Source organism: Melozone crissalis, unplaced genomic scaffold (genome assembly GCF_028551555.1).
Source record: "Melozone crissalis strain CALT ecotype California unplaced genomic scaffold, PUWL_Pcris_2 ptg000027l_1, whole genome shotgun sequence".
NCBI classification, from domain to species: Eukaryota; Metazoa; Chordata; class Aves; order Passeriformes; family Passerellidae; genus Melozone; species Melozone crissalis.
The window spans coordinates 47417475-47444802 of NW_026535805.1; the positions used below are offsets into that span (position 1 = coordinate 47417475).

At 40.3% G+C, this 27328-nt stretch overlaps 1 protein-coding gene across 1 annotated transcript in view; it reads right to left on the reverse strand.

Annotated features, from left to right (window-relative positions):
• The window catches only part of SLC35F1 (solute carrier family 35 member F1), a 230400-nt gene that overhangs the window by 22340 nt on the left and 180732 nt on the right, over positions 1 to 27328 (reverse strand). Inside the window, exons 4-6 of the mRNA XM_054280219.1 lie at positions 14888 to 15047; positions 9526 to 9682; positions 3942 to 3994 (exon numbers count right to left, since the gene is read on the reverse strand). Coding sequence (XP_054136194.1) covers positions 3942 to 3994; positions 9526 to 9682; positions 14888 to 15047 — 370 coding nt within the window. The remainder of the gene's footprint in view (positions 1 to 3941; positions 3995 to 9525; positions 9683 to 14887; positions 15048 to 27328) is intronic.

Below are 27328 nucleotides of genomic sequence, written 5' to 3' on the forward strand. Positions count from 1 at the left end.
TGAAATTCTTTCCTGCTACATGTTTACAGACTGCCTCACACAAATTAGATTGTTAGACACTAATATAATAAAAATACATTACAGTAAAAATCTAAATTAATTAAAAAACCTAAATAACTTACTGGGAAAGAATTCATTGCTTCAGTTATTACTTGATAAATCCCAAGGCAAATTAATCAATATGAAGTTAAAAAAACAGCAAACACTTTACTCATCTGCTCTCATGCAAATGATATTTCTTAGGCTGCTGTAAGCTGCAGAATTCCCAGCTGATATGTGCATAAGCCTAAATTTAGACTCATGCCAGTTCTTCAGAACATGTTAATGACTAAAAGTTGTAGAAAATCTGATTGCTCAAGTCCTGAAAGGGATTAGAAAGGATAAAAGAAAAAAAAAAAAAGCCATATAATGGCCATATATCTGTATGTGGATCCATTTAGTTAAAAATTCTTTAGAAAAGCTGTCTAAAGGACAAAAATCAGCTGTGACAGATTGAGTCTTTTGGAAGCATATGAACTGAAGTGTACATTCAACTGAAATGAACATAGCAGACACAAACTATCAGTGTCCATACATATTATGGCACCATAAAGAATTTTGAATTTATATTCAGAATATGGACAATTATAGCAAAAACTGCTTTTACCCATAGGCAGCAAATTTATAAGGTGTGCATTGTATACTGGTAACACAATTAAGTTTTAGGCAGTGCTTGAAAGCTGCTTTATTTAAACTCTGTGACTCTTCTGTAGCAGGCAAATAATTGCACCATGTGGAGTGTAGTTTTGGTCAATGGGAAACTGTTTTGCATACAGGAGCACTAAGCCAGCTTTTCTTTCAGGCTTAAGAAGAACAGGTCAGGCACCAAAGCCATTCTGGATCAGAAGTCAGAATTGTCAAATACAGTCTGCAAATCACCAGCTGGTCCACCAAGTGTCTGGCTGTCTGGATTTAACACAGCTTTGCTGGTTTATGCACTCAACTTACAGTGTAATTTTATGGTACTGCCTTGGTGTTCACATTATTTGACAGCCAGCTTCACAGGTTGCTTTTCCAAAGGGCATTTCAGTTCCAGTGGAAAATTGCTTAAGCTGTAGCTGTCCTAGCAGAGGTGGCATTTCATTTACAGCTTCAAAATATATGTAATATCCACCAGTTGGGTGGCATTTAGCAGTGACAATAAACAAATTAAATTAACATAATATGATTTCCAGATATATATGCTTCTTAGAGGGCCAATTTTGAGACTGAAAATATGATTTAAGTCAACAGCTTGAAGCCTCAGCCTCCTCAGGTACCCATGCAGTGCAAACAGCAGCCTTGGGAATCGCCTCTAGTGCTGCAGTCCCAGCAGACTCCAGAACCTCTCTGGGTAACCTGCTCTGCTGCCTGCCTGCCCACAGTGTGAAGGTGGTTTTCTTTATATCCAGTCTGAATCTGTCATTTGAGCTCTCAGCCTCCTGCCATGCACCTCTGGCAGAGCCATGCACCAGCTCTGTCCTTTTGATAACCTCCTTGCAGGTAACTTCTCTTCCACAGGCTGAACGAGCCCCAGTCCCTCAGCATTTCTCCATTTCTCTTTACACTTGGTGTCTTCACACAAAGAGGCAGGATCTGTCCCTAGGGACCACTCTAATACAGCCCAAGCAGGACAGAGACCAACCTGACTTGAGAACTTCTTGTTCCTGAGCAAGGTGGTTGAATGTTGCATGGTGCCATGATGTACAAATGTTGCCTTTGTGCTTTTACTCCAAAAGCAAATGTTTAATTGGCATGACATGGAATCAGTTATGATCTTCCATACTGCCTTGGAACAAAGACCATTCAGAAATATTCAAACCCCTGGTAACAAAGGACACTTCCTTGGAGCAACAAACTGGCTTTTCTCTTACATAAAACTGATGTGAGTTTATTTGTTAGTATTTCATCTATCACTATAAAACTTGTCATGGTCTCATATGATACCACTCTCTCAAAACTGTAAAATCATCCTCCTTTCAGTCTGGTTGTCAGCAAGTATTAATACTTAAACCTTCAAGGATACAAACAGAGCTACAGTGATTCACAGTGAGTGTGAAGATGATGATATGTATCAGGGCAATTTCCAAAATTAACACCAGGAGGGACACAGCCTGTTTTAAACATGATAGACATAACAGATTGGCTTTAGATCTTTATATTCAAAAATCATTTGCATCAGTTAAAAGCTAGCTCATTTCATCTCAAAAGCACAATTATGGCAGATGGCAACAGGCCACCTTGATTTATTTATTAGGTTGCCTGCTGTGACTTTATCAGCACCATTCAGAAGGCTGATGATTTAACTCTGCTGGACTGCAGGTTTGAGCCTGTCACAGTGGATAACTACCCAGAACAAGGCTGTGAACTCCCTGATACAGATTTGTCAATCACTTTTTGACAATCTTGTATCACTGCCAATGCAATGGGAAGTACACCAGGTGCAGTGGAAGCCAGGGAAGAACTACAGAACTGTCACCATTTAATCCATGTTCAACTACACCACATTTCCAATTATTGCTCTAACAAAACAAGTTCATATCTATGATGGTTTTGCTAAGATGATCTCAGCCTTGTGAAGCATAAGGACTCTTCAGAATTAGTAATCAACTTTCAGGGACATCTTGGCAGCATCACAGATGAAGTAAGACCTTATTTTAATAGCACATTTCACTGATACTGAGTTTGAAGAGAAATCTCATGGAAAACTACACGACATTTACATGGACAGTAGATTAATTCACTATGACCACTGGTATCATCAGTACCAGATTAATTATGTCCCTAAGCTCCTTGTCATGAAATATAAACAAACACTGATGCAATTATGCTAACTATCTAAGATTAAAGAAGGCCAATACACTTTAGTACACAGTTGAGTGTGTCTCTCCATGGATACTTTAAATTGATTTGTCACGTAGTTTTACAGCTCAACCATCAAATTTCCAAGATTTCTAGGTGCAATGTTTTTTGAAAAATGTGCTGTATTTATCAAGGTTTAAGATGATGAAAGGAAATTGCAAACCAAGTTTAAAGAAACCAACTGTATTCCACAATTTGTATCCCCTCCCCTCAGGGAGTCCCCACATAATCAGTTGTTTTTGCACACTTCTGAGTTGTCATTTTGATGTTCAATCTGAAACTAGGTAAAGAGCTGCTGTCAATGGATTGCCAAAGCTTGAGTCCTCTGCAATCAATCAGGTCTGTGCTACTAGTATTCTTTTATTTCTTCTATTGTCATCAACAGTGAAGGAGTGATTATAGGGACTCCCCTAGATATCGATTTGCTTTTAAACCAAATAATTCACTGGACCAATTAGAAGGCACTCATAAACTCAGCTTCCAAACTGAAATGGAAAATGCAATCCCCTGCTTGGCAGAACACCATAACTGCTTCATTGGCCATGATGCTCCCAAAACTTGTCTAAAGGACACATCTGCTTTATTCCACCAAAACTATTTGGAAAGCAATTAAATCACTTCCATACAAAATGCTCCTCCTGGAAGTGAATTTATGAGGCTATAATATGCACTGCAAGTACTTTTTTAGGTTATTTTGTTAGGCTCCATTTTCTTTCCTTAGCTTTCTTTGGAAAGGTTTGGCTCTTAATGACTGCCTCATTTATTGCCCCAGTGTGGCACTGAATCTTAAAACTGGAACCACACTATTTTTTAACTTTATGGCTGTCTGAATGGTTATCTTACAGCATTCATATGCTTAACCTAATTGTGCAGGGAAGGCACAACACAGCAATGGAGGACAGATTGTTTGAGAGCAGTCATGAGGCTCAACCTTTGGTAGTAACCAGTGGAAAAGTCACAAGCATTGGCTCCCCTGAAACTCTGTGCCCACCTCCCCAAATGCTGGCTGTCTCCACACCTCCTTCAGCAACCATCTTCCATGAGGGAAAGTGTGTTCTTACCTATTTGCCAATCCCAGGGGACCTTCAACAGCTCTTTGTGTTCCATGATTGCACTAGAAGAGAAGGCAAAATTTGATGTAAGAGAACAGAAGTTAAATTACTTCCACTCATTGAATTCAAATGCTGGATGAAACAACATAAATAACCTTATAAAAAAGATAACCTAACAAAAAATCTCTGTAGGAACTAAATGCAATCAAGAGTTTACTAATCTACTCTGGCATTATCCCTGTGCCTGTGTATTTGAAAGATCTTCAGGGTAGTAATCAGATGTGATAGCATACAATTTCTCCTGGTTTATTTCCAGCTCTTGATATACCTGCTCTACATGCCCATTCCCCTAAACGTTCAGTCCTCTTGTACTTTTCTGACTTAATATTCTAATATTAATATTCTGACTTAATATTCTTAATATTAATTATTAATAATATATCTATCTGAGTTATTCACACTTCAGAGTAGCTCTGCAGTGTAAAATAAACAGATATCACAGTCTGGTTTGGGAAGCATCCTGTGATTTGTTACACACTGAGAGAAACCAAATAGTCATAGCAGGGAAAGTTAGGAAAATAAGCAAAGGATGGGCAAACCTGCTAAATTCTACTCTCAGTATCTTGTAAATCTTGTTCTGTACATTAACATCAAAGTCACAGATCCATAAAATTCTAAGGTGGCAACAAGTCAGCTCTTCCCAATCCAGGCAAACAGACCCTTGGAGATAAGATATCTCCCAAGCTAGGTCTTCGTGCAGGTAACTGCTTTCCCTGTCTGTGTGATTTCCAGATAAATCCAGCTGTGCAGAACTCTGCATGCTGGTCTGGACACTATTTTAAACAAGTATAAAACACGGAATTATACAGATTGAAAAACAAAGTATCTAGTAGGAAAGGTGGTATGTGGAAGACCAAATCTAATAGTAAAACTACAGGAGCTCAGCATCTTCCAGATTAATCTAGTCTAAAGAGTTGCATCCTGGAAATTTTAATTTGCTTGCTGCTGATGTGAGGCAAATCTAATACTGTGTACAGAATAATAAGACTATATTCTCTGCAAAATAACTAAATTATAGGTGTTTTTGCATGCATAAGGCATATGTTTCTTTTATCAGTAATTCCTGAAGAATATAATGAAAACAAACTGCAACATCTCTTGGTCTGGAAAAAAAATTTTCACATAACTTAAACGTAGGAACATTGCATTCATATTATTGCATAGCCAATACAAAAGATGTATAAAACAATATGCTATGGCTTGTGATTCCTTATGATCTGTGAAAAAAGAGGAGTGAGAGAAACTCTGTCAGAAATGGCCATTTAGTGATGCCAGAGGCACTGAAGAATTGGAATCACAATGATTTTGAAAGGTTGTGGTAGTTGGAGGAGGTCCCTGATGACTGAAAAGAGACAAATGCAACATTCAGTTTAACACAGAACAAAAAGTATAGCCTGGCCAGCCAGATTATACTAACCTTAGGGAAGATTATAGGACAAATCCACCCAGAAGCCATTTGCAAGAAATGAAGAAGATGGGTTCCAGTGGGAAGAGCCAGTACAGTGCTCCCAAGAGCACTGCCTTCTATGATGAGGTGACTGGATCAGTAAATAAAGGACAGGAAATGAATGAGAGTATGTGTGTAACCTACTGTTACTTTAGCAAGGTTTCCAACATGATTTCCTTACAGATCTTCCAAAACTCAAGAGGTATGGACTAGAAGTGTGGACTATGTACAATGTTGTCTAAAGAAAAGGGCAAGAAGAAACCTCATGAAGTTCAAGGAAAGCAAGTATTAACTCCTGCACTGGGGTGGAGCGACACAATGAAACAGTACAGGCTGGGAGCTGACTGGATAGAAATTGTTTTCCAGCAATAAACCTTACAGTCCTGGCAGACATTAACCTGGACCCAAGTCAGCAATGTGTCCCTGGAGCAGAGGAAGGCAACAACATTCTGAGCTGTGTCAGTAAAGGTCTGGCCAGAAAGCTGAAGGATGTGATCTGTGAGACAGCAGCTAGAGTCCTGTATCCAATTATGGGCTGTCCAGAACAAGACAGACAATAACAAATTGAAGAGAGTACAGTGGAATTCCATCACAATGGTCGGTCAGGCAGGTTGAGGACAGGATATAAGAGGAGGTGCTGAAACAGCAGGGTTTGCTTAGCATGAAGAAGAGAAGTCTAAGCTGGGGGAAAGGAGGACACAACAATAAATTTTCCATCTTAACTATGGGTATGGGTATGTTGTGGTTTGACTGGAAATGGGACATCTGGGATATGTTGTTTTTGCTGTGGTTACCAATGGGTGGTCGGATTTTAAGATGAGCACCTGGTTTGACCAGTGGGGCACTGGGTCCGCCTCTTGAGACTACAAACCCAAGGAGTTAAAAGCAGGGCTCTTGTCCTTTAGAGCCCTCTCGGGATTTCCGGCGGGAAGGAGTTGCGTCTCCCTTCCCCGGCCCAGTTGCTGGCTGGGCTGGGGGAGGGGAGAGCCACGTGGCCCATCTATGGTAGGCCCGGGTTCGGCGGAAGGGTGGGGGAGCATCGAGCGACCTGTTTATTCCCCACCCCCCCCTTTTGGAGACGGGCTTGGACTGTTACCTTGAAACTTGATAACTATGCTCCCGGCAGCACGGCTGGGAGGAGAAGAGGGGGGGCAGTGAGCAGCCCAGCCGCCTGGGAGAGCTTTTAACCCTTGTGGATAATGAGAACTTCACGGAACATTACCTTTCCTAGGAAAGGGATAAGAGTGGAAGATGAAGGAAGAAACAGGCCAGTAAGGGAGGTCTGGCAAAGGGAAAGAGAGATGTTGAAGGAATGGAGGAAGATGGAGTGGCAATCTTGCTGGACTCTTTTGTTGTACATTCATGGACTGTTCCTGGTGATACAGAGGCTGCATTGCAGGGGGAAGCGGAGGCTCGGAGTCAAGAGAGTTTGGTTTTGAGACCCCTCGGCCCCAGGGGGTATAGAAGAAATGGGGGGGACAAAGGTCCCAGGATTGTGACTGTACTCTGCTTGGAACGAGACGAGGCATTCTTAAAAGGCCCTGAAGGCAGGCCCCTGCCCCATCCCATGCCTGGTGGTGAGAGCACCTTGGCATGGAAAGGAGATGTCACGAGATAGCAGGACTCCGGGCGGTTGCTGATTGTGACAAGAAGTCCGTGGCACAAGGAAGGACTCCGTCTACCCCTCATGAGCTGAAGATTTGATTTTTCTAAAGGGTGGTGCCAGACCGAGTGTGGATAATTTCGGGAAATGTAAATGTACTGGGAATTTGGTGGGAGGAGGAGGAGGAAGTGTTTCTGTGTAGTTTTCATTTTCCTTGTGTTTTTTTCCTTTTTCTTTTGTAGTTTAGTTTTTGTAGTTTAGTTAATAAAGTTTTTTTCCCTTTTCCTTAAGCAGGAGCCTGCTTTGCTTATTTCCAGGTACCACCTCACAGCAGATGCCAGGGAGGGGGGAATTTTCACGGGGGGCACTGGCATTGTGCCAGTGTCAAACCATAACAGGGTTGTTACAGACAAGGTAGTCATTCTTTTCTTGGAGGTGAACAACAAAAGGATGAATGACAATGGACACAAATTGCAGCGTGGAAAACTGATTAAATATCAAAGGAAAAAAACTGTCAAACACTGGAACAGGCTGCCCAGCATGACTGACAGTTCCATGCTTGGAGATACCAAGAAATCAACTGAACAAGTTCCTAAGCAGCCTGGAGCTTGAACCAGAATCACCTTCAGGAGGGCATTAGAAAACAGGCCATGTTATGATTATGTGATTCCATCAGATAACCTTATCTCCATTTGCTGGGTAATTGTGACATCCCCAGCTCTCGTAAACTAATCTCTTATTCTTCCTCCCTGCTTTAATCATACTCAACATACTAAACTCTTTCCACCATGTCTGGGTAATCAGCCAACTCATTAATTCACTGTTTCCCCTGACACCTTAGCTCTTCCTCCTTTGCTGCACAACAGGCATTATGTGTGTTTATTTTATGTTACAGTCTGAGACTCCCTCAGTTGAGAGGATCTAAAGGTCCTATATTGCACCAAAGTGCAATAAAAGTTTTTAAAAGAAAGAGCCTGCAAATTTAACATGAGGAATTGGCTTCTCTTTGATGCAAGTGTTATATTTAGTTAGATATAATCTCTGTGAATACATAACTGTGACTTCTGCTATTCATTACAGGTAAAGGTAAGAAAAAGGCACAGGTATGAACTAAGTGGGGTTGAATCTCCAGAAGGTGCCCAAAAAGCACTATCAGCAAAAAGCTGCAGAGGCTGCTGGAGAAAAACCTGTTGGAGTGAACCAAAGTTGGGCCAAAGTTTGAATAGAAAACCTTAGGGTTTTCAGCAAAGAAATGGTTTCTTATTGTTTCCTTTCAGTTGTTTCTTCTTTATACAAAGATGCCTTATTCCAAAACCAGATTCTCACGAGCAGAACAGCTCACAGACCCTGAATTGTGACTAACTGCTTGGGTCAAGAGGGAGGAATGACACAACAATTGAATTCTGGAGTATGAGACATTTACATGACAGTTTACATACATAGAGCAAGACAAGGGCACTGCTTTGATGTCCTCAGAATGTTAGTATCTACTTAAACACAAACATAAAAGAATGCTTCAGCCAAAGATACTAGGCACATTTGTATGCTCTTCAATTCCATATTCTTTTAAAAGGGAACTTCTTGTATGGCAACTAGTTAATAGAAATAATTTTAAGACACTTGTTCAGATCCCTTATAAATATATTAAGCTCTGTAGCTAAAAAAAAAATAGAACCATTGAAATAGGAATTGGTGGGCTGTGAGTTTTTTGATCAGTCCCTGTTCTTAGAAGCAGAGTAGCTTAGATCTGTAGAGAAATAACTTGTTGTGGACTAATAGCCAAAAGTCATTCTGTGTTAAAAGCACCAGAGACAGTCCTGCACAAAATGCAGCAATCTTGCAGGGCTACTTTTACATCAGTCACAGTACTGCAACATTGGAAGCCACCTTCCAGCTATTAGCCTTGCAGTTGAGATGCTCATTAGGTACATGTGGATATAGACCAGAGTCCATAGATCCTGAAATCCATGCAACCATATCCTATGTGCTAAATATTTTTGAAGTGAAAACACCATTTTCTTAAAGGCCTTTCATGATTTCCTCCATATCATAATGTAGTTTTACAGAACAAGCAAATTAAAATACTTTCTGACTGGATGTGTTTTCTACCTCTTTAGAAATCAAGGGGATTTTTTAAATGTATGAAATAGACCCAGAAGAAGCTGTAGATTTTGTTATTCACAGTTCAGAATAATATGTGAAGCATCCACTTGTCCTCCAGCAGCAAGATGGTGTGACATGTCCTCTCCCTCTTTAAGTGACTTCTCAAGGACAATGGTCCTTGAATTAGAGTACTTGGGTAAAAATCTGTGCTATTATTCAAATCACCAATATGAAATATGAAAACCAATGCAAATTCCAAGATTAGAGGACACCTGCTCTCCACAGGAAAGGGCTAATTTTGAAGGAGTTGTTAATGTATCTCAATAGAGGCCACAGCTGCACTTATTTGAGCCTTAGTGAGCTCAAACCTGCCCACTCACAGCTGAATTCCACTGAAGAAGGAGCCGAAGAGCCCGATCATGCCCAGGAACTCCACTCGGCTCAGGTTTCGGACGATGTACTCCTCACAGACATTGGAGATGCCGTACAGCGTGGCTCCGCCAAGGACTAAGAGGTCCCCTATCAGTTTATTTTCACCTAGGGATAAATAGAAAAAAAAATCAGAATGCCTCAAAACAACCATCTTCTGTCCAAAACCATTGCATGTTCTACCCTACAGATTTCATTCCTCACTCACTACGTAGCTCTTATCTGGCTTAATAAAATGAATGCAAATATTCTATCACTTGAACAGTTTTCATTCAATACACCTCAGTCAGACAGAGGGAGAGCACATTCCCTGCTGTAAAAAGAAGAAGCCAAAAAATTCTGAAAAACTTCTAGAAAAAAGTATAGAATCCAAGTGGCACTCTTCAGAGACTGATCCTTTTATCTTTATTATTACTACCTTTTTTCTTTTTTTTGCAGAGAGAGTATGACTCAACTCTATAGAGCAGTTTGCATCTCATCTTGAAATTTAACCAGTCTGAAACATGTTCAGTACTTAGATCTGAGGACAACTGAAAAATTCTGTGTACCTGTGAAATGGGTGAAGAAATCATTACAACCTAATATTGACCTCATTCTCACATGGAGCTGTTTGACAAGAAAGGGAGGAGGAAGGATGGGGTGTAGACAGGGTGATGATAAGGACAGATTTCTAAAAGAGGTTCAATTAACATAGCAGTCCTTAATGCATGCAAAGAACAAGAAGATGTATTTTCAATACCTCCAGGTATACAGAATTACTAAAACATTTTGTTATGAAAGACTGCTTGAAATCTTTTTAAGTCTTGGAAGATTTTATTATTGGGTGTTGGGGAGAGCTGCAGTGACATTTGATCAAGATCAAGTTCCAGCTTGAAAACTGAGGCCCTAGCTTTGCAAACTGGTGCATGCAATTCCCTCTGCACATATGGCTTGTTAAATTATTTCTACAAGAGCTACAGCTTCACAAAGCTGTCAGATATTGCTGCAGAACCATATTCTGAAATGCTGGATTATAATGGATTTTTCTTTGAAAAGTTTCAGCACAAATGCTGAAGTACTACGCTTTTTTTTTTTTTTAAAGAAATCCTGTTTTCTTTTAAAATACCATGATTTACTTTTCATGTCTTGGTCTTTTAAAGTTTTGTTTCAATTGACTTTAAAATATACACTGCAGTAAATAAAAATGGAAACCAAACATTCTAATTGGTTCAAAATTATCTTTTCAATATTTTTCTTTAAGGAGTTCTTTTAAGCCTTCAGTTATCATTCCAAACTGTAGTGCTTTCTATGGGGAAGAAACTTACGATAATAAAAACTGTCATAAGAGGACAGACCAAGGGTTCTTTAATCCTGTCTCCAACACTGGCTACAAGCACCAGAAAAGTATAAGTGGTTTAAGGACAATAGGAATGGAGAAAAATGTAAAATATTGCCAGTAATACTCTCTTAGTTTCCAGGATTTTTCAGCTCAGATGAGATGAGGCTTCTGTGTATTTAGCAAATACTACTACAATTGTTTTTCACATACTCATCCAGTCGTTGACTGAATTTCTTGACTGGCAACATGTTTATATTTGACCATTTATCTTTTTATGATTTGGTTGTTCTGTTAAAACAATTTTAGTCTTCTTTTGCAATAAGTAATGGAAGATGTTCTTAATTTAAAATAGCCATCACGACTTTACAGAACTTCTTCATACCCCTGATGCATTTCACATTTCACAGTGGCTCCACTGATTCCTCACTGAGCTCACTCTTTTGGTATTTATTGCAGCTACTCACTGACACTTCAGGGAAGTATTGCTGAAAAAGCTTTTGACCTTAGAGCTCCTGCTGGGACAAAAATATCATCCTTTTGCATCTGTGAAACAAAAGCAGCTCAGAGGCTGAGCATTTTCACACAGATGGGATGGCCTCAAGCATCACACCCTGATAGCTCTTCCCAAAGGGCTCTTCCCATGCTGAGCGTGCACCTCAACCTTCAGGGCCCTCCCAGAAGAGGGAGCTGAGCTCTGTTCAAAGCACCAGACTGACACCGGGACCTCCTCGGGTACTCAGCAGCACAGGGCGGCTGAGGAGAGCACAAACAAATAGGGAAATACAGGGGGACTTCTATCAGCCAGTTCTCAGTAGATCAGGCGTTTTCTGAGATAGAAGTCGCATTAGGCCATCAAATTTGATGAACCTTGAGGGATCCTTCATCAATTTGTGTAAAATCTGTATGTTTTTGGTGTACTATTAAGAAGTACTTCATGCTTTTAACTTTTAGTCTGGATATCTCAAAATTGTATGAGTCATCCCATAATTTTCTGAGAAATATTTAAAAATCACTCTGTATTGACCCTTTCCATATCACTGAAGACTTCATAAACCTTCACAGGTCTCTTTCTTGTCTTTTCTGAGAAATGGAATGTCCCGGTCTGGCTACAGTCTCTTCATCTGAATCCATTTTATGCCCTTGAACAGCTTTTTCATCTTTCTCCATAGCTTATACAGGTTTATTTTCTGATGACTTCTTTTTGAGATGCAGTGACTAGAGTAATACATGGCACCCAAGGAGTTAGTGCACCAAAACTTCATATACTGGTGTAAAAATGTTGTAAAATATGTTTTTGCTTTCTTTCTTAGCAATTACTATTCTGGTTGTCAAATGCCTTTTCTTCCTCAAGAGGCTGAGACTCTGGAACTTTCCCCCAAGACTGACATATCCCTATAGATTTATTTTCATGCCTGTAATATCCACATGCCTCTACTCATTTCATTGCTAAAAAAACATGTATCAACTAATTAGGTGCATTCTAAAGACTTTTAGGATAATAAAGCTATATTTCACCAATTTAATGGTGTAGGTCGTTCTTCAGGAGACACACAAGGCATAGCCTAGCAAAACAAGCTTTATATTAATGATTGTTATAATATTTGATATTCTGTGGAAAAGTCATATGGTCCAGAGTGGAGTTAGTGTTTTGGGAACTAGTTATAGCATTATGGTGCAACACAAATCTTCAAAAATGTGAATTGTGTTCTGGCATGATTTCTTTTCACACTCCCAATAGGCCTCTTTGTCACATTTTTGCACTAGCCCCTGCCATTAAGAGGCATTTCTCTTTGGTTTGATTGTAGTTACTGATGAACATAATACCTAAAAATCACTCTCAATGTGTCCCATTTTAAATTGAACACTGATATATGTAGTAGCAGGACTGATGTGACTGGTTTCCAGAGACTGATATAAGTTAAAGTAAGGAAGTGCTTTGAAAAATCTGGATGAAACACTTAGACCTGAGTGGTTTAACCTGTGTATGGCAGGAACAGAAGTGTGAAAGTAACTTATAGTTCAGAATCATTTTTTTTCATTATGCATGTAAGATGATAGAACTCTAAATATTTTATAGTAATTGTTTTCCCATTGAGTAATGTGCAAAATATCAGTGAGGATACAATTGAAAATTGAAAGCATGTGTGCACATTATACCTAATTCCTGCAGACAGTTTGGAAAATACCTTTTAAACTCTCAGTGATACATTTTAAATTCATGTTCCCTTACTGTAAGTGTTGGCAGGCTAAATTGCCTTATGCTGTGGGTACCTAGCAGAGCCTTATGGCTCTTCTAATACAGTAAGCAGTGAGGTCAATATGGGCACACAGGTATCAATAGTTCTTGTCCCCTAAAATATAAGATAAACAGAGACATTTACTGAGGACTAATGAAGTATCATTGCTTTTGGTGTCTTCCTTACTTTAGTTTTTCCAGTCCTAGAAATGGTGTACAACCTCTTAATGAAGAGTTTCAATAATTTTTTTCTTTTCTTCCTGCCATTAATTCTTTTTATTTGTACATTCTAATGTGTACTTTTAGCCTTTTAAAGAAATTAAACTAGATGATCTATTTTACCCTGTTAAAGACAGCATCATTAATAACATCATTATGCTACTAAAAAAAGTAAAAAAGCTGCAGTCTCTCTGCATAGCAATGAGCATGGACAAAGTTTTTCATGTGTAGGTCCAATTTAAAAGGCAATAATGCATGTTCACAAATTTTTCTGGGCAAATTTACTTAACAGCTATACCCATGCTTCAATAATGAACATGGCACATAACATCTAATCACTGCAGTAGGATGGCAAAATGTCAGTGCTCTTCAATCTGTTCCTTGTCTGCTTCCCCTGCCCCGCCTGCTCCTGCTGATCCACAGCTCACCTGCTCAAGCATGTCATTCTCTAGACTGCTGGGACACAGGATGCTTCTTCTGGAACCCTGGTTTGAAATCTCAATCCCTCGGAAATCAGCCATTCCCAACACAGCCTTGGCTGGCTGGTTACATAGTACAGAGTATGTTATTTCATTTTTAGCTGGGGCAAGGCTACTTCTGGAGGAGACCAGTAAATAAAAGTCTCCTTTCAGGTTTAAGGAGAGAGATAGAAGGGGGTAGGGAGATATGGTGAGCACTGTTACAAACTCCATTGTTTTATTTAGTAGCATTCTGGCAAATGCAGTTTTTACAGCACTTGCATTTGTATTCAGAAAGCTGACTCAAGAATTTTAAATCCCAGAGTATTATGCTCTGCTCACAATTCAGTGCTTTTAATTAAGAATGAAAACTGTGCCTAATTGACAATCTTTGAAAAGAATTTCCAGCCTTCCCACATCATTTGGCTTGGCACTAGAGAAATCAATGTGACAGGGGAAGGTGATCGATGAAATCTAACTCTGTCTAGTCTGCATTAATAGATACACACACATTATTCATATGATGCCATACAGAAAAAAAGAACATTTTACACACAAGGAGGTTCTTTTCAAAAATGTTACCGTAAAGTCCCAAAACTTTAGGACGAGACTGTGTGCAAAACCCAACTGGTAATATACAGATTCAGTGGGTTTTAGCACCTACCAAGTGATCCCACCTCTGTAGAAAAACAAGCCAAGTTGAGAAGTAAGCACATAGTGGATGTGAGAGGTGCTTACGACTCAGAAATGCATCCAATTTGGAAAGGAAGCTATTGAGGTTTGCAGTCCAACAGCTAAGCCAAAAGAGAACAAAACTACAAATATTTAGCTTGTCCCCCCAGCTTGCAGAAGGATGTAAGACACAGGGCTCAAGAAACCTGTTTGCAGCACTGCTGACTTGTAAGTGGTGACCCCTTTCTGCCCCTCTGACAAAGAGACAACTCTGAATAGTGCAGTGCTTTGGATTCATGAAGGTACAGATTTTCTTGCCAAATTTCCCCCTTTTTTTGGCCCCAGTCTGACACACAGTGGTCAATGGTTTCTCTGAACAGAACTTGGCCACACAACCCATTCATTCTTACCTGCTCCTTGCTGTCTCCCAACGAGGACATCTGCTCCTGCCATGCAGCCCATGCCCAGAATGCAGACCACAATCCCAATGAAATGAACTGCCTTGTATCGTACCAGTAAGAAGAACCAGGAGAGGAGTATCACCACTGGGATCACAAAACAGTCTAGGAGCTGCCAACAGAGAAAAGAAAAATCAAGAACACATCAACCTGCAAGTACTTTGCCCTGATGTACTAGGACAGAATCTAGCAGAGGGAAGAGGAAGAGGTAGCACTTTCTACCAAGAGCAAGTATATTCAAGTGGCTTTTCATACATCAGACACAGGGTAAGACTGTCAATGCCAATTCCACGAATTCAGGAGAGCTGCTGCTCTCAACATACACTCAAATGCACTGCTCCTGGATTCTGATGCATATTTCAAAGCTATGGGAAGAAAACCTGGGCCAAAAGAGAGTCACACCACTCCATCTGGTCCTCACCTCCAGGAAGGTAGTTTGCCTGAAGTCTAGACATACACTTTAATTCAGTCATTTCAGGCTGAGATATTAAGACTGTTCATAACACACAAGTTGACTGGATTTATTAAATCTGTCTAATCTGTCTAAATAAATTAGGGGTTTTCTGCATGCAGAATACTTATGAAAAATCTGGCCCCTGTGGCCACTGTTAACTTTGTGAAAAGAGAGTCCCATATGCCTTTGAAGGAAAAAAAATCCCAAACCCCCATTTTGCATGCAGCTCAAGAAACTCGCTCTTCTTGTCAATATACCCTTGGAAAGAAATTTCCTAAAGAAATTATAAAAAATGCAATTTTTGATTGTTTGGGTTTTTTCAGAGACATCAAGAAATAGGTCCAGAGAAGATGTGTTAAAATAAAAGTGTACCAACTGTTTGTGAGAGGACCTTCAGATTTTCAAATTAAAATATATTTTAGAAACTAAACTTTATGTCACCAAGAAACAAAAATCCTGTATAAGAAACACCCAAAGAAACTTGACTAAAGTCAAGTTTCCCACTTCCTAAAAGGATACAGGTAATGAAGAGTTGCAATTCTGTGGACTAATGATGGGATTGGGCAGGATACACTACTGTTCATTGCCAATTGATGCAGCATGCACCAAAGCTGTATGACATACAGCTGTATCTTCTTCCTAATGAAAATGTCTGGACCAAGCAAAGAAGCAGAACCGTCAACTGTTTCCATAGCTCTGGAAAAAACATTCCAGATACTGTTACCTTTATTTTATGTAATGTTATCTGATGTTTCCTCCCTTTGAACCCATCACATGTTACTTGCTTTCTCAGTGTGATTTAGCACTAAGGGCACTGTTATGAAATAAAGATCAAGCCCCTTTTAACTTCTTTGTCTTTCCATGTGTTTTTTGAAGAAAGAAAGATTTTTGGATTATTCCAAGAATTTTACTTCTTAGAAAACTACTTTTTGCATGTGGGATACATAAGTAATAAGCATTGTATTTGTGAAATCAGAAAAAATAAAAAAAACCACCCAGTTTTTGGACTGAGAATAATTTCCCTGAAACTTTCTTTGAAAAACAGGAGTGTGCAGTGAAAACCTCTCAATTTCAACATTTCCCAGATAGTGAGACACAAAAGGCTTCAGAGGAAATCCTGAAGTGTATCAGTGGGACCATGCTTCTCTTGGCAGGCTTAAACAGTCCCAAAGAGTGCAGAACAGATGAGGGAAATTACAAATGGGAACAGTCGATGCTAAAAGCAGGTTCTACATTTAAAGTGAGAGCTAATCATCTAAAAGTCATGGTCAGGCCTCTTCACAGTGAAAACTTTCTGCAGCAGTCCTCCATCCTTTACTGACAGAACAGCAGCCATCTCCTGGGGCATGCAGGGCTACTGGCAGGAGTACTGAGCACACACACTAAATCCTGGGCATCAGAGGGAAGGGCACCTTTGGTGTAACCTTTGGGATGTGGGCACAGCTCAACAGCTCCTGCCTCACTCCACACTCACTCACTGTGCCTGCACTCACTGGATGCCTGTCCTTCAGCAGCTGCACTGGCACACACTACAGCCATCTCCTCTGCCAAAGGTACCAAACAGCAAGGAGAGCAGGCACTTCTCTCCCTGTTCACAGCTTTCCCTGAAGGTTTGAAGGCCTCTGCCACACTCCCTCCCAGTGCAGCATTGAGCAGGTGAATTTAACTTACCATTTTCTGACCACACCACAGTTTTCCATCAGTTAATGTGATGGAAAGATATAAAGAAGATGGAAGGTCTTTCTTTAACAGAAATCACATGGAGAATTATAGAATCATAAAATTACAGAAGGATTTGGATTGGAAGGGACCTTGAAGATGACCTGGTTCCAAGCCCCCTGCCATGGGCAGAAACAGTTTCCACTAGACCAGGTTGTTCAAAGCTCCAACCAACCTGCCTGGAACACTTCCAGGGATGGAGCATCCATAGCAACCTGGGCAACCTGCCTTACCACTCTCACAGGGAGCAATTTCTTGCTACTGTCCGATCTAACCCTGCACTTCTCCAGTTTGAAGCCCTTACCCCTCGTCCCATCACCACATGCCCTTATGAAAAGTCCCCCTCCAGCTCTCCTGTAGACCTCTTTAGGCACTGAAATGCTGCCACAAGCTCACCCCAGAGCTTTCTCTTTTCCATTCTGAGCACTCCCAATTTTCTCAACCTTTCTTCACAGGAGAGGTGTTTCTTTCCTCTAATCACCTTTGTGGCCTCCTCTGGACTTGCTTCAATAATTCAATGGACTTCCTGCGATGGGGGCCCCAGAGCTGGATGCAGTATTCCAGGTGGTGTCTCATCAGAGGGGAGTAGAGGAAAGACAAGGGGCAAGGAACACAAGTTACGCTGGGAAAAGTTTCATCTCAATAAAGAAAGAAATTTTTTACAGTGGGAACAAACTCCACAGAGACATGGTAGGGTCAGCAGAGATTTTCAAGACGTGACTGGGTGCTAAATAATCTCATCTAGGCTCCCTTTCCCACACAAAGCTGGACCAGTTTGGAGGGCTCTCCTAAGCTGGGGTGTTCTATGAGTCTAAATTGTTCTGTGAGTTTAAACATTGCTTGTACCTGCCACATGCGTACTTCAACATGCAAATTCCCACTAACAGTCTTCTAGAGGAAGATTTTTTAAATTCCTCTTGTTCCATAAATATTTAAAGATACCTATGCTTTCAAGTATGTGAATGAGTGTCTTTTAAGCAGTAACATGAAAGGACGCGTGAACAGAACCTTTCACAAATAAACAATGCTGATAACAGCCAGAAAACACCTCCTTGGGCTGACAATCCAAAGTCTAATTCACAAACTGTTATTTGGAATGATGCAGTATCAAGATACAAACAAGAAATGTAGGTAATGTGAACTGACATGATATAGTTCTTAAATTGTGCTTAGTTTATACCTTTAATTAAAGAATGAGGTAGACAGAAATAAATTAGGTTACTACAATGTAAGCAATAAGATAACCTAGAATATATTATTAACTCTTTTTCAGGTATTGCTTTAAATTTCACTTCTCCAGGTCTAAATTCGCCCTGCCTTTCTTTTTTTCCTCAGATAAACCTGTCTAGTAGAAGAAAAAATGCACATATATTCCACAGAGATTGAGGATTACCTCATCTGCAACAGGGCTTTTTAATTGATGGGATGTTTTGCCTTTTTTATTTCTTTGTTTGCTATTAATTATTTAAGCTATTAAGAAAAAATATTATACCTAATTGTAATTTTTCTGTTTATCACAGTAACAAAGAAAGATCATGCTTAGCTAAATTTCATTTACAGCACATAAAGGGCAGTTGTTTATCAATATTTCTCAATTATGTCCAATATTTTCCTTCCTTTTAATTGTTTATTCAAAAGGCATTACCTATACCCTGTTGTTAAGGCAAATTAATGAATGGTCTGATTTTAATCAACATTTCTGTTAATGATAGAAGTCATTATATCTCACTAACCTAAAAGAAAACATATTTTCTGTGCTGCCATGGGGTGGTGCAGACCACGTTCTTTGACATCGCTGTGTTTGTCTGTCTTTCTTCAGTCAGAGCTCTGAATGGGGCTGCTTTAGAAGGCAGGATACAAAAATATGTAATCTATTGATATACTGCTCTATAGAAACTTCTTTTTATTATAAAAATGTTATGTTGTTGTAGAAATTGAAGGTTATTGTTCGACTCTAAAAGATACCACATTGCACCTGTTGATGAAACACATTGTTGAAATCTATTTCCTCTGATTACTTGTTTGTTAAATTATTATCCTTGTGAATCAAAGACAAATATTCTCTTGCTAATAGTAAAAATCTAGTGTCTGGTCTCACAAATTCAGCATGTCTGCATATCTACAGCAAGAATGTTCTGTCAAATCATTGGAAGGGAGAGCTGGCAGGCTTTAGAAGAGAGGTCTGTAGTACAGAGTGAACTGCTGATCTGCAGTGATATCAAAAGGAAAAAAGCTGGTCAGCAAACTCCCTATGGGAACAGCTGAGCTGAATCTTCCTTTTTAAACATTCATTGGATTTCCCCCCCCCCAGTTACAAGCCCTTTTTTTTCACATTAGGGGTTTCTCATTAGCGCTGCCCTCCAGCAAATCACGCGGAGAATCAGCCGCAGCCTCCTCTTCCCCTGCTCTCCAGAGCAGGGGGATCAGTGAAACCAGTGTCAGATCCATCACACATTGTATGGTCAAGCACACGTGATGGCCACACAATTTCAGCATGTGACCTGGAAATTTTAATACAACAGCAAATGCTATAGCCAGTGAGAGACACAGCTTCTGTTATTTACTTGGGCTTTTGGGTTTTTTTCCAAAGGAAAAAAGGGTTTGCTGCCTGTTCAAGTGCTTTTTATCCTCCAGTTTTCAGACCACCTTCACAATATCACACACACTTGATTCAACAAAAGCAGATGAGATGTGAACCCTCACAGAGCTGGACGCCAGCTGTCAGGGGAGCTGCATTGCAATTATGCTACCCTGCAACCAAAACCTTCTGCAGGAAAGGTGTGGATGCTGGCAGCATCTCTGACAGGGTTATTTCAAACAATTCAAATAAAAAAAGGAGCACCATTTTTATCTTTCAAGTTTCTATTTGATGCCTCATCACAGCTTTACCACTTTCTTGCATGGCTTTTATTTAATCACAAAATTAATGTGAAACCATTAACTTTTCATACAGTCAAAATGTACAGTACTTCAGGTATGGAGACTGGTGAAAGAACCAGTGATGTAATTTGTTTTCAAAAAAATGTAAAAACGTGTATTTTCATGATGCAGAAAAAACAAAAGCCAGAAGAATGTCCCCAGTCTTCTCCACTTTACCCACAAGACCTCCAAATTTTTTCTTAATGCTTCTAGAACTGTTCCTATCAGTTTCTTTAATCTTTAACTCTTTAATCTGTTCTCAGTGTTTTCTTTTCCCCTATGGACACTGAAACTCACTTAAAACTTTGACTAATGAAAGACCTTTACCTCTATTTGACTTGTATGTATCAAAACCTAAGATGAGGAACCTCACAGCTTCAGCTTTCTGTGCATATAGAAGGAGGTTTAGTGGTTTCTTGAAGTTAAATGAAAGGTGGTGGTCACATCCAACCCACTGTTCCTCTGCTCTAAACTCTCTACACAAGGACATGCCTTACTGCCAACATGAATAATCACATTTTTTCTCCTTTAAAAAAATACCTCATCATTCCATACATGAACTCCAGGTGTGCTTATACAGATCTGTGCAGAAAAACACACCAACAAATAGACCATGGAAATGGTCTTTCCTTTAATTGACTTCCTCTGATTCTACATAAAATTGTCAGAAAAAGATCATTGTAAGACAGTTCTGCCACCCCCCATCCCCATTTTCTGTTTAGCTTCTCTCAAAGTAAGCTGACTGGATAAGAGCTGGACAGATCATTTTCTCAAGGTTACTCATTAGAAACTTCTCCATGTCACCACCTGCTTTACCTATGTGAGGGATGAGGTCCCAGCCTCAGAAAATTCATGGATCTCTCCTACAGGAAAACCTCTGCTTTTGCATGTCACCTGCCAAAATATGCAAAATGGGCACAGGAGGCCAAAACCTCTGCTCTTGTAATGGGCACAGCTCCACTGAATTTAATGAGATTTTGCATATTTATTTTAGTAAAAAGTTTGGTTCTGGATGAATTTTGCCAGTAGAGGCAGGAGCTCTGGATAGTGAGAGGTCTGTTGACTTCAAACCCACATACAGAGACTGTGGATACTGTAGGACCTGGTTTGCACACCACAGGTATGTAACAAGTTAAAAGAACAATAACTGAAAGTCTGATAATAAATCAGACACAAGATAGCCTCTCACAGTATAAATGTACAGCATGCAACACTTCCACAAAATGCTGATCTGCAAACTTTATTAACATTGCTCTATTTCCTCACTGCCCTGAAGCAGAACAGGAAAGTATGGTCAATCTTACATTCATAGGATGGGGGGAGGAAGGGAAAGAGTGGAATTTATCTCTGCTTTTGGGACAATTCACATTAGCAGCCACCAGAAAAAGTGGATCAACAACTTCAACATTGCACATCCCCTGCTCCCTGCCTCCCAGATTTGCTTCAAACCCATCTCAAACCTTCTGCCTCAATGTACTTTGAGTCCACAGGGACCAAGAACAAAGTAAAGACTATTGCCATCCAGTTCTCCTATAATAAGCACTTACTGCTGACTCCTTTCCTTTTCTGGTGGCTGTTGTTGAGATACGAAAACTGCCAGAGGTAATTGGAAGTGTGATGTACTGCTCAGCCTCACAGTGATCTAAGAGCTGAGAACATCAGCATCATAGCTTTATAGCCTGTCTCCTGGTGTCTATAAATCCCAGCTTTTACTACCTTTGTTTTCATCATGCCAATCAAAGGCATGATTGCCCAAGGAATAAATTACCAGACAAATTGCTATATGGAAACATCTCTGTCTCCTTGACAGTGCCTCTCTTCTTATGACATTGTATGTATACTCTGCACTAACATTATGCAAGGTGTTGCAGAAAAAATCCAGATTTCTGTGTGATGCCATAATACAGAAAAAGGATAACCTCTAGAAAGTGCAACATGAGTGTAATATGGAGATGGATAGAACAATGTATTGGAGCAAGGAGAGCTAATCAATTTGTGGAGTTGTAAAAGGGTGAGGGCAGTCTGCCTCATAACACAGCTTGACGGTTTTGATAAGAAAGCAACTACTGGCAGAAAAGATTACAATTGTTAGTATATAACAGGCTTAGTGGGAGACATTATGGACTGGGGAGGATGTGTGTGTATGATACACTGTAAATGCAGTACAGGCAAGCTGAAGTTAAAACACAGTCAAGGAAATTCAATATCTAGATCTAAGTAACTGCAATAACTTCAGAATCTTTTCATTCCCTCTGGGGGACACAATTTTATCTGCTGTGTAAAACTGTCTCTAAGAATATTCAAAACATCCTTCTTGAATAGTCATTAAACCTTCCACAGGCCTACACCAGGATTGTTTTCAAACCCATTAGGATAAATATGACATGCATTACCAGAGCAGTCTGAAAGTCAAGTACATAACTTCTAAAACAAGTCCATGGGACCAGGTGCTGGTGTACAAGGGAGTGCTCAGTGTACCCTCTGTATCTGGAACAGCTGACACGCAAGAAGGCTGCAAAATGTACTGCAAGTCAGAGTAAGTACAACAAACAGAAAGTAAAGACAATTTCACAAGTTTGGGCCATCTGGGAATCAACACATGTATGTCTGGTAATATTAAGTGTGACTGATCTCTGGTACTTCTCAAAATAGGTGGGTTTGGATATCAAATTGATCCACTTATAAACTCCTGTGTCTTTTACTTGACTCAGTTTTTTAAGAGTACCCTCTGGGGAACAGTTTTCATGTACTAGCCTGAGCATTTTCATGGTTATTGAAAGCTTGAGTTGCCATGCCCTCAGCTGAGATGGAGTTAAGTCAAGCCCTTTCTGTGTGCCTCTGCTTTAAAAGCTATGACTTAATGAAAAAGGTGGCTCCACACTTACAATTTGGAAAGCACTCCAGGCTTTCTGCAAGCACTTGAGGCGGGCTACGATCATATCTAACAAATTGAGTTCCTTGGGGTACTTTGATGTAGCAATACTTAGCTTTCAGGGCTTTTAGTGGAGGCAGGTATTTAGGCATCTCTCTGCATCAATGCAGAACCACTCTGGGCATGCAAAGAGCCAGAGCTTAAAGTTACCAAAGAAGAAGTAACCTTATAGGCTAAAACATGTTTTCATGCCCCAAGATTGTGCTCTGAGCAACAAGGGAAGGGATAATAGATGACCACAACATTTTAGATTTGTAGACAGTTAGATGTGAGTTCCTTGCATTGTTCCATTGAACCAAGTTGTCTCTGCACTTTGTTTAAGCACTGCTGTTGCTTAAAAGAGGTAACTTGGACTTTATCCTTAGCAAAGGATCTGCACTGAAATGACTGAAACATAAATAGTGCATTGATTTTCAATCTAAATTCTATGTCACCTAATTTGTAAGGGAGGTATTTTAGCTGTTTGTTGGGTTTTTTTTTAAAGAGGAAAATTATGTGTTTCTGGGCTTCACAGTACTTTGCTTTCATCTTATTATGAAACTGACTGCCACGTTCTCTGATAGTAATTATAGAGTACAGGAGGATTTGAAATAATCAGAAGCATGTCCAAAAGTAAAGGTTAGGTACCACATTCATTTCTGATTTGTGCCTACATGTTCTCACTCACTGTGATTCTGAAGGCATTTGGAGAAAGATATGTAGGAAGGTTTATTAGAAAATCCTGTTTTCCCAGATCAAAGCCAAAAGAAAATCTTAAAATATAGGAAAATTTGGGCGTGAAACACTGAACAAAAGTAGGGCACCATTTTCAGGTTTTTTTTCGTGGAACCATGATGAAATAATATAGAATATTAAAAAACAAAAGGATGGAGTAAAAACTAGAAACTGTGATAGTCCTAAGAGTTTAAAGCTACTTGGCAAACAAAGCTGTTGAATGCTAAGAGTTTTTTGGTGAAGCTGAAATCAAAGCATTTGCAATAAAGGTGTATTTTTACTGTTAAGCTTTGGCTTTCTGCTGAGACCAGTGTAATGGGGTCTTTTGCCTAAAAGCACCACAAGCACTGCACACTTGCATGTTAGTTTTGCATGACGGAGCAGAGATGTCATGTGGAAAAAGGGATATGCTGCAAAACTGACATCCTACCAAAATGGTCCATGTACCACCACTATAAAAACACTGCAAAATTTCTCATTTACTCAAGTGACAATTTCAAAAAGTCTTACATTTTCTCCATCAAAAAAGCCCTGATGTACATCCTATTAGTATAAAATCCCCCAGAACTGACTTGAAGGGCTCAATTCTCAGCCCAATGTGTACACAGGCATAACTCCCGCAGCCTTCAGGCAGACTTTTGATTTGTGGCAGGTAGCAATAGTTTCTTGGGTCTCAGTTCTGAAAGAATTTGCACATTTTTTGCTATGTGCCATAATGTATTTATGGCCTTACAGGTAGAGCTCCTGCAGGATCAAGCCTTGCAGGACAGAGAGCTCCTTTCTCTTGAGAGTTGTTTCCTTCTTCAAAAATCAGGTTCTAGGAAAAGTTTTCTTTTCTTCATCTTCTGTTTTCCACTTCTAAGGTCTTCATTTTATACAACGACACACTTAGACCAATGCTGAAAAATTCCCTGAGCTGCTTCTGTTTCATCTTTAAATAAAATAGGGTGTTTGGCCACATTTCAGAAAATGTGTCATTTGATTCAACATCTTAATGCATTACCTCATACTTGTCCCATTCTCATTGTATCTTTGAGCTCGTCACTTAGAAGCTCATTCTTATTAGGGCATGAAATGAATTTAAAATGCAGCAAGTGTTCCCAGTGACTCCATATGTATCCCAGCAAATAAGGACAGCTATGGGAAAAAGTGACCCTGTATTTATTTCGTGACTGGAAAAAAAGCTTGACAAGATTCGAGTTCCTTGCTGTTCTTTCTTTCAAGCTACACGGGGAAGAAACCTGAGCTCTGCTGTAATTCTGATGTGGAAGAGGTCTAAAAATGGACATGACATTGTCTGTGCCCTCTGACAGCTCTCCTGATCCACCACTCCTCTCTCTCCCCCTCAGTTTAAAAGGAGAACATGGATGATTTCAGCTAACAAATTCCCTGCCGAGGCACAGGCAATGCCCTGAACTCTCCTGCCTGCTTCCCTTTCACACTGTAACTTTTGATCTGTTGACATAATACACTAAAGGCCATGCTCATTGCGTTGCTGGCTCCAGGATCTGCATCTTCTGCAAGTGGGAGGTCACAGGTCTGGCCAGATGAACCTTTGATACCTGCTCGTTGGTGGCTTTGGGAGATGGGGTTTAATGACCCCAGTCATCCTGCTCAGTCCACTATTTATACTTGCTGTGAGTGAATCACACAAAAGAAGCAATTCAGTTTGCTTTTCTCTTCGAGGCTTTTAGTGGCTGTAAAATCCGAGTATATGAGATTTATGTGGATTTAAGCTTTATTCTATACTAAGTAATCAGATTTGGAAAAGTGTTAAAAACAATATTACATTGTCTGGGCATGATTCAATGAATCCTCAAACCCGGATTCTGATGCCAGAGGCACTAGTGAATATTTAGCATAAACCTCATTCATATTCCTTGAATTCATAGTTTTCTTCCATATCTGCTTCTTATTCAGCTAAAGAAGCTCAGGATTTTCCAATACTGCTTTTCAGCTACGGAAGAAATATACTCTTAATTAGCTTTGATCCTGCAAAACATTAACTGGTGCTCCTTTATTTTATTAACTCTAATGCAAACTTCAGGTAAGTAAGGTATAAAATACATTGAACACTACCTAGTGCTACTCAGTTACTTAAAAATAATGCAAAGAGGCACTAGGCTTGTTTTAGAACAAGTAGCAATCAAGTATTCAATGATTTCCCAAGACAGACAATTTCCAGAATCTTAAAAATGTTTCTATTATTCACTTTTCCACTTAAATTGAAGGAGCCTGATTCTTTTGTGGTTTTATATATAAAATATCCAGATTGTATCTTTGAAGAAATCAGTACCCTAGCTTTTGCACATATAATTTTTTAGCAGGGACTACACTTTTTGAAAGCTGCAGTTGAGCTGTTATATAACACATCTAACAGCTTGCACTGAAGTCAGACTTCTTCATAAAAACTGCATTCATTTTACTTAATGACAACTTTTGCACTCTGATCTAATTATGGGATCCTAAACATCCTTTAGCTGGTTTGCTTGGCAAGGCTGTGACAGCAGTGGGGGCTGCAGGGGTGTCGGATTTTCGGCTGTTTAGATGGTCCGGGAAGGCCCGAGATGGCCTTGGGCAGCCCGCGCTCCAAAGGACGAGAAGGGACTTCAGATCTTTTCTCGGTCTCGGTGTTTATTAAATGCTTATCTAAAAGATTCTCTCTTGGCCTGACAGAGTTCTGCTCAGCAGTCAGCCATGGGCACACACTGAGAGCCCCTGGGGCGGCCACCTATCTTTATACCCGGAGTTACGTATACAATATTTATCATTTTTCTCCAATACCCTCTACTCTTATTACCCAGTGAAATCCTCCTATCCTCATACTGATGTCGTCTCCCCTGTGGGATCAAAGTCCAGCCACCAGACATTTCTGGCAACATTCCAGGACTCCCGAGCCCCCCAGGGGTGGTCTTGGTCACCCTGCACCCCAGTTCTGAGAGGCTGAGATCCCACACAGGGGTGGCTTCTCTGAGCAGCAGCCAGAAGTTGGCAGAGCCAATGCCAGTTGTGCCCAAGATGGCCTGCTGCTGGCCAAGGCTGAGCCCAGCAGTGGCAGTGGTGGCACCCCTGGGATAACACAGGTAAGCAGGGAGGAAAAAAGCAACCCTGGGCAACAGAGAGTGCAGCCAGAGAGAGGAGTGAGAACGTGGGAGAGTAGCAACTCTGCACACACCAAGGGCAGGGCAGAAGGAAAGGGAGGAGGTGCTTCATGTGCCAGAGCAGAGATTCCCCTGCAGCCTGAGGTGCAGACCATGATGAGACAGAATGTCCCTCTGCAGCCCATGGAGGTTCACGTGGAGCAGAGATTCACTTGCAGGCTGTGCAGAACCCCGTGCTGGAGCACTGCCCAAAGGAGGCTGTGATCCCATGGAAGCCCTGTGTTAGAGCTGCTGACAGGACCTGTGGATCCATGGAAAAAGAATCCCAAGCTGGAGCAGGTTTGCTGGCATGACTTGTAACCCTGGAGGGGACCCTCTCTGGAGCTGCTGATTCCTGAAGGGCTGCACCTGTGAAAGGGACCCGTGCTGGGGCAGTTTGTGAAGAACCACAGCCTGTAGAAAGGACTTACAGTTGTGAAGAACCATAGCCTGTAGAAAGAACCACAGCCTGTAGAAAGCGGAGAAGTTACTGGAGAAGCGTCTCCTGTGGGAGG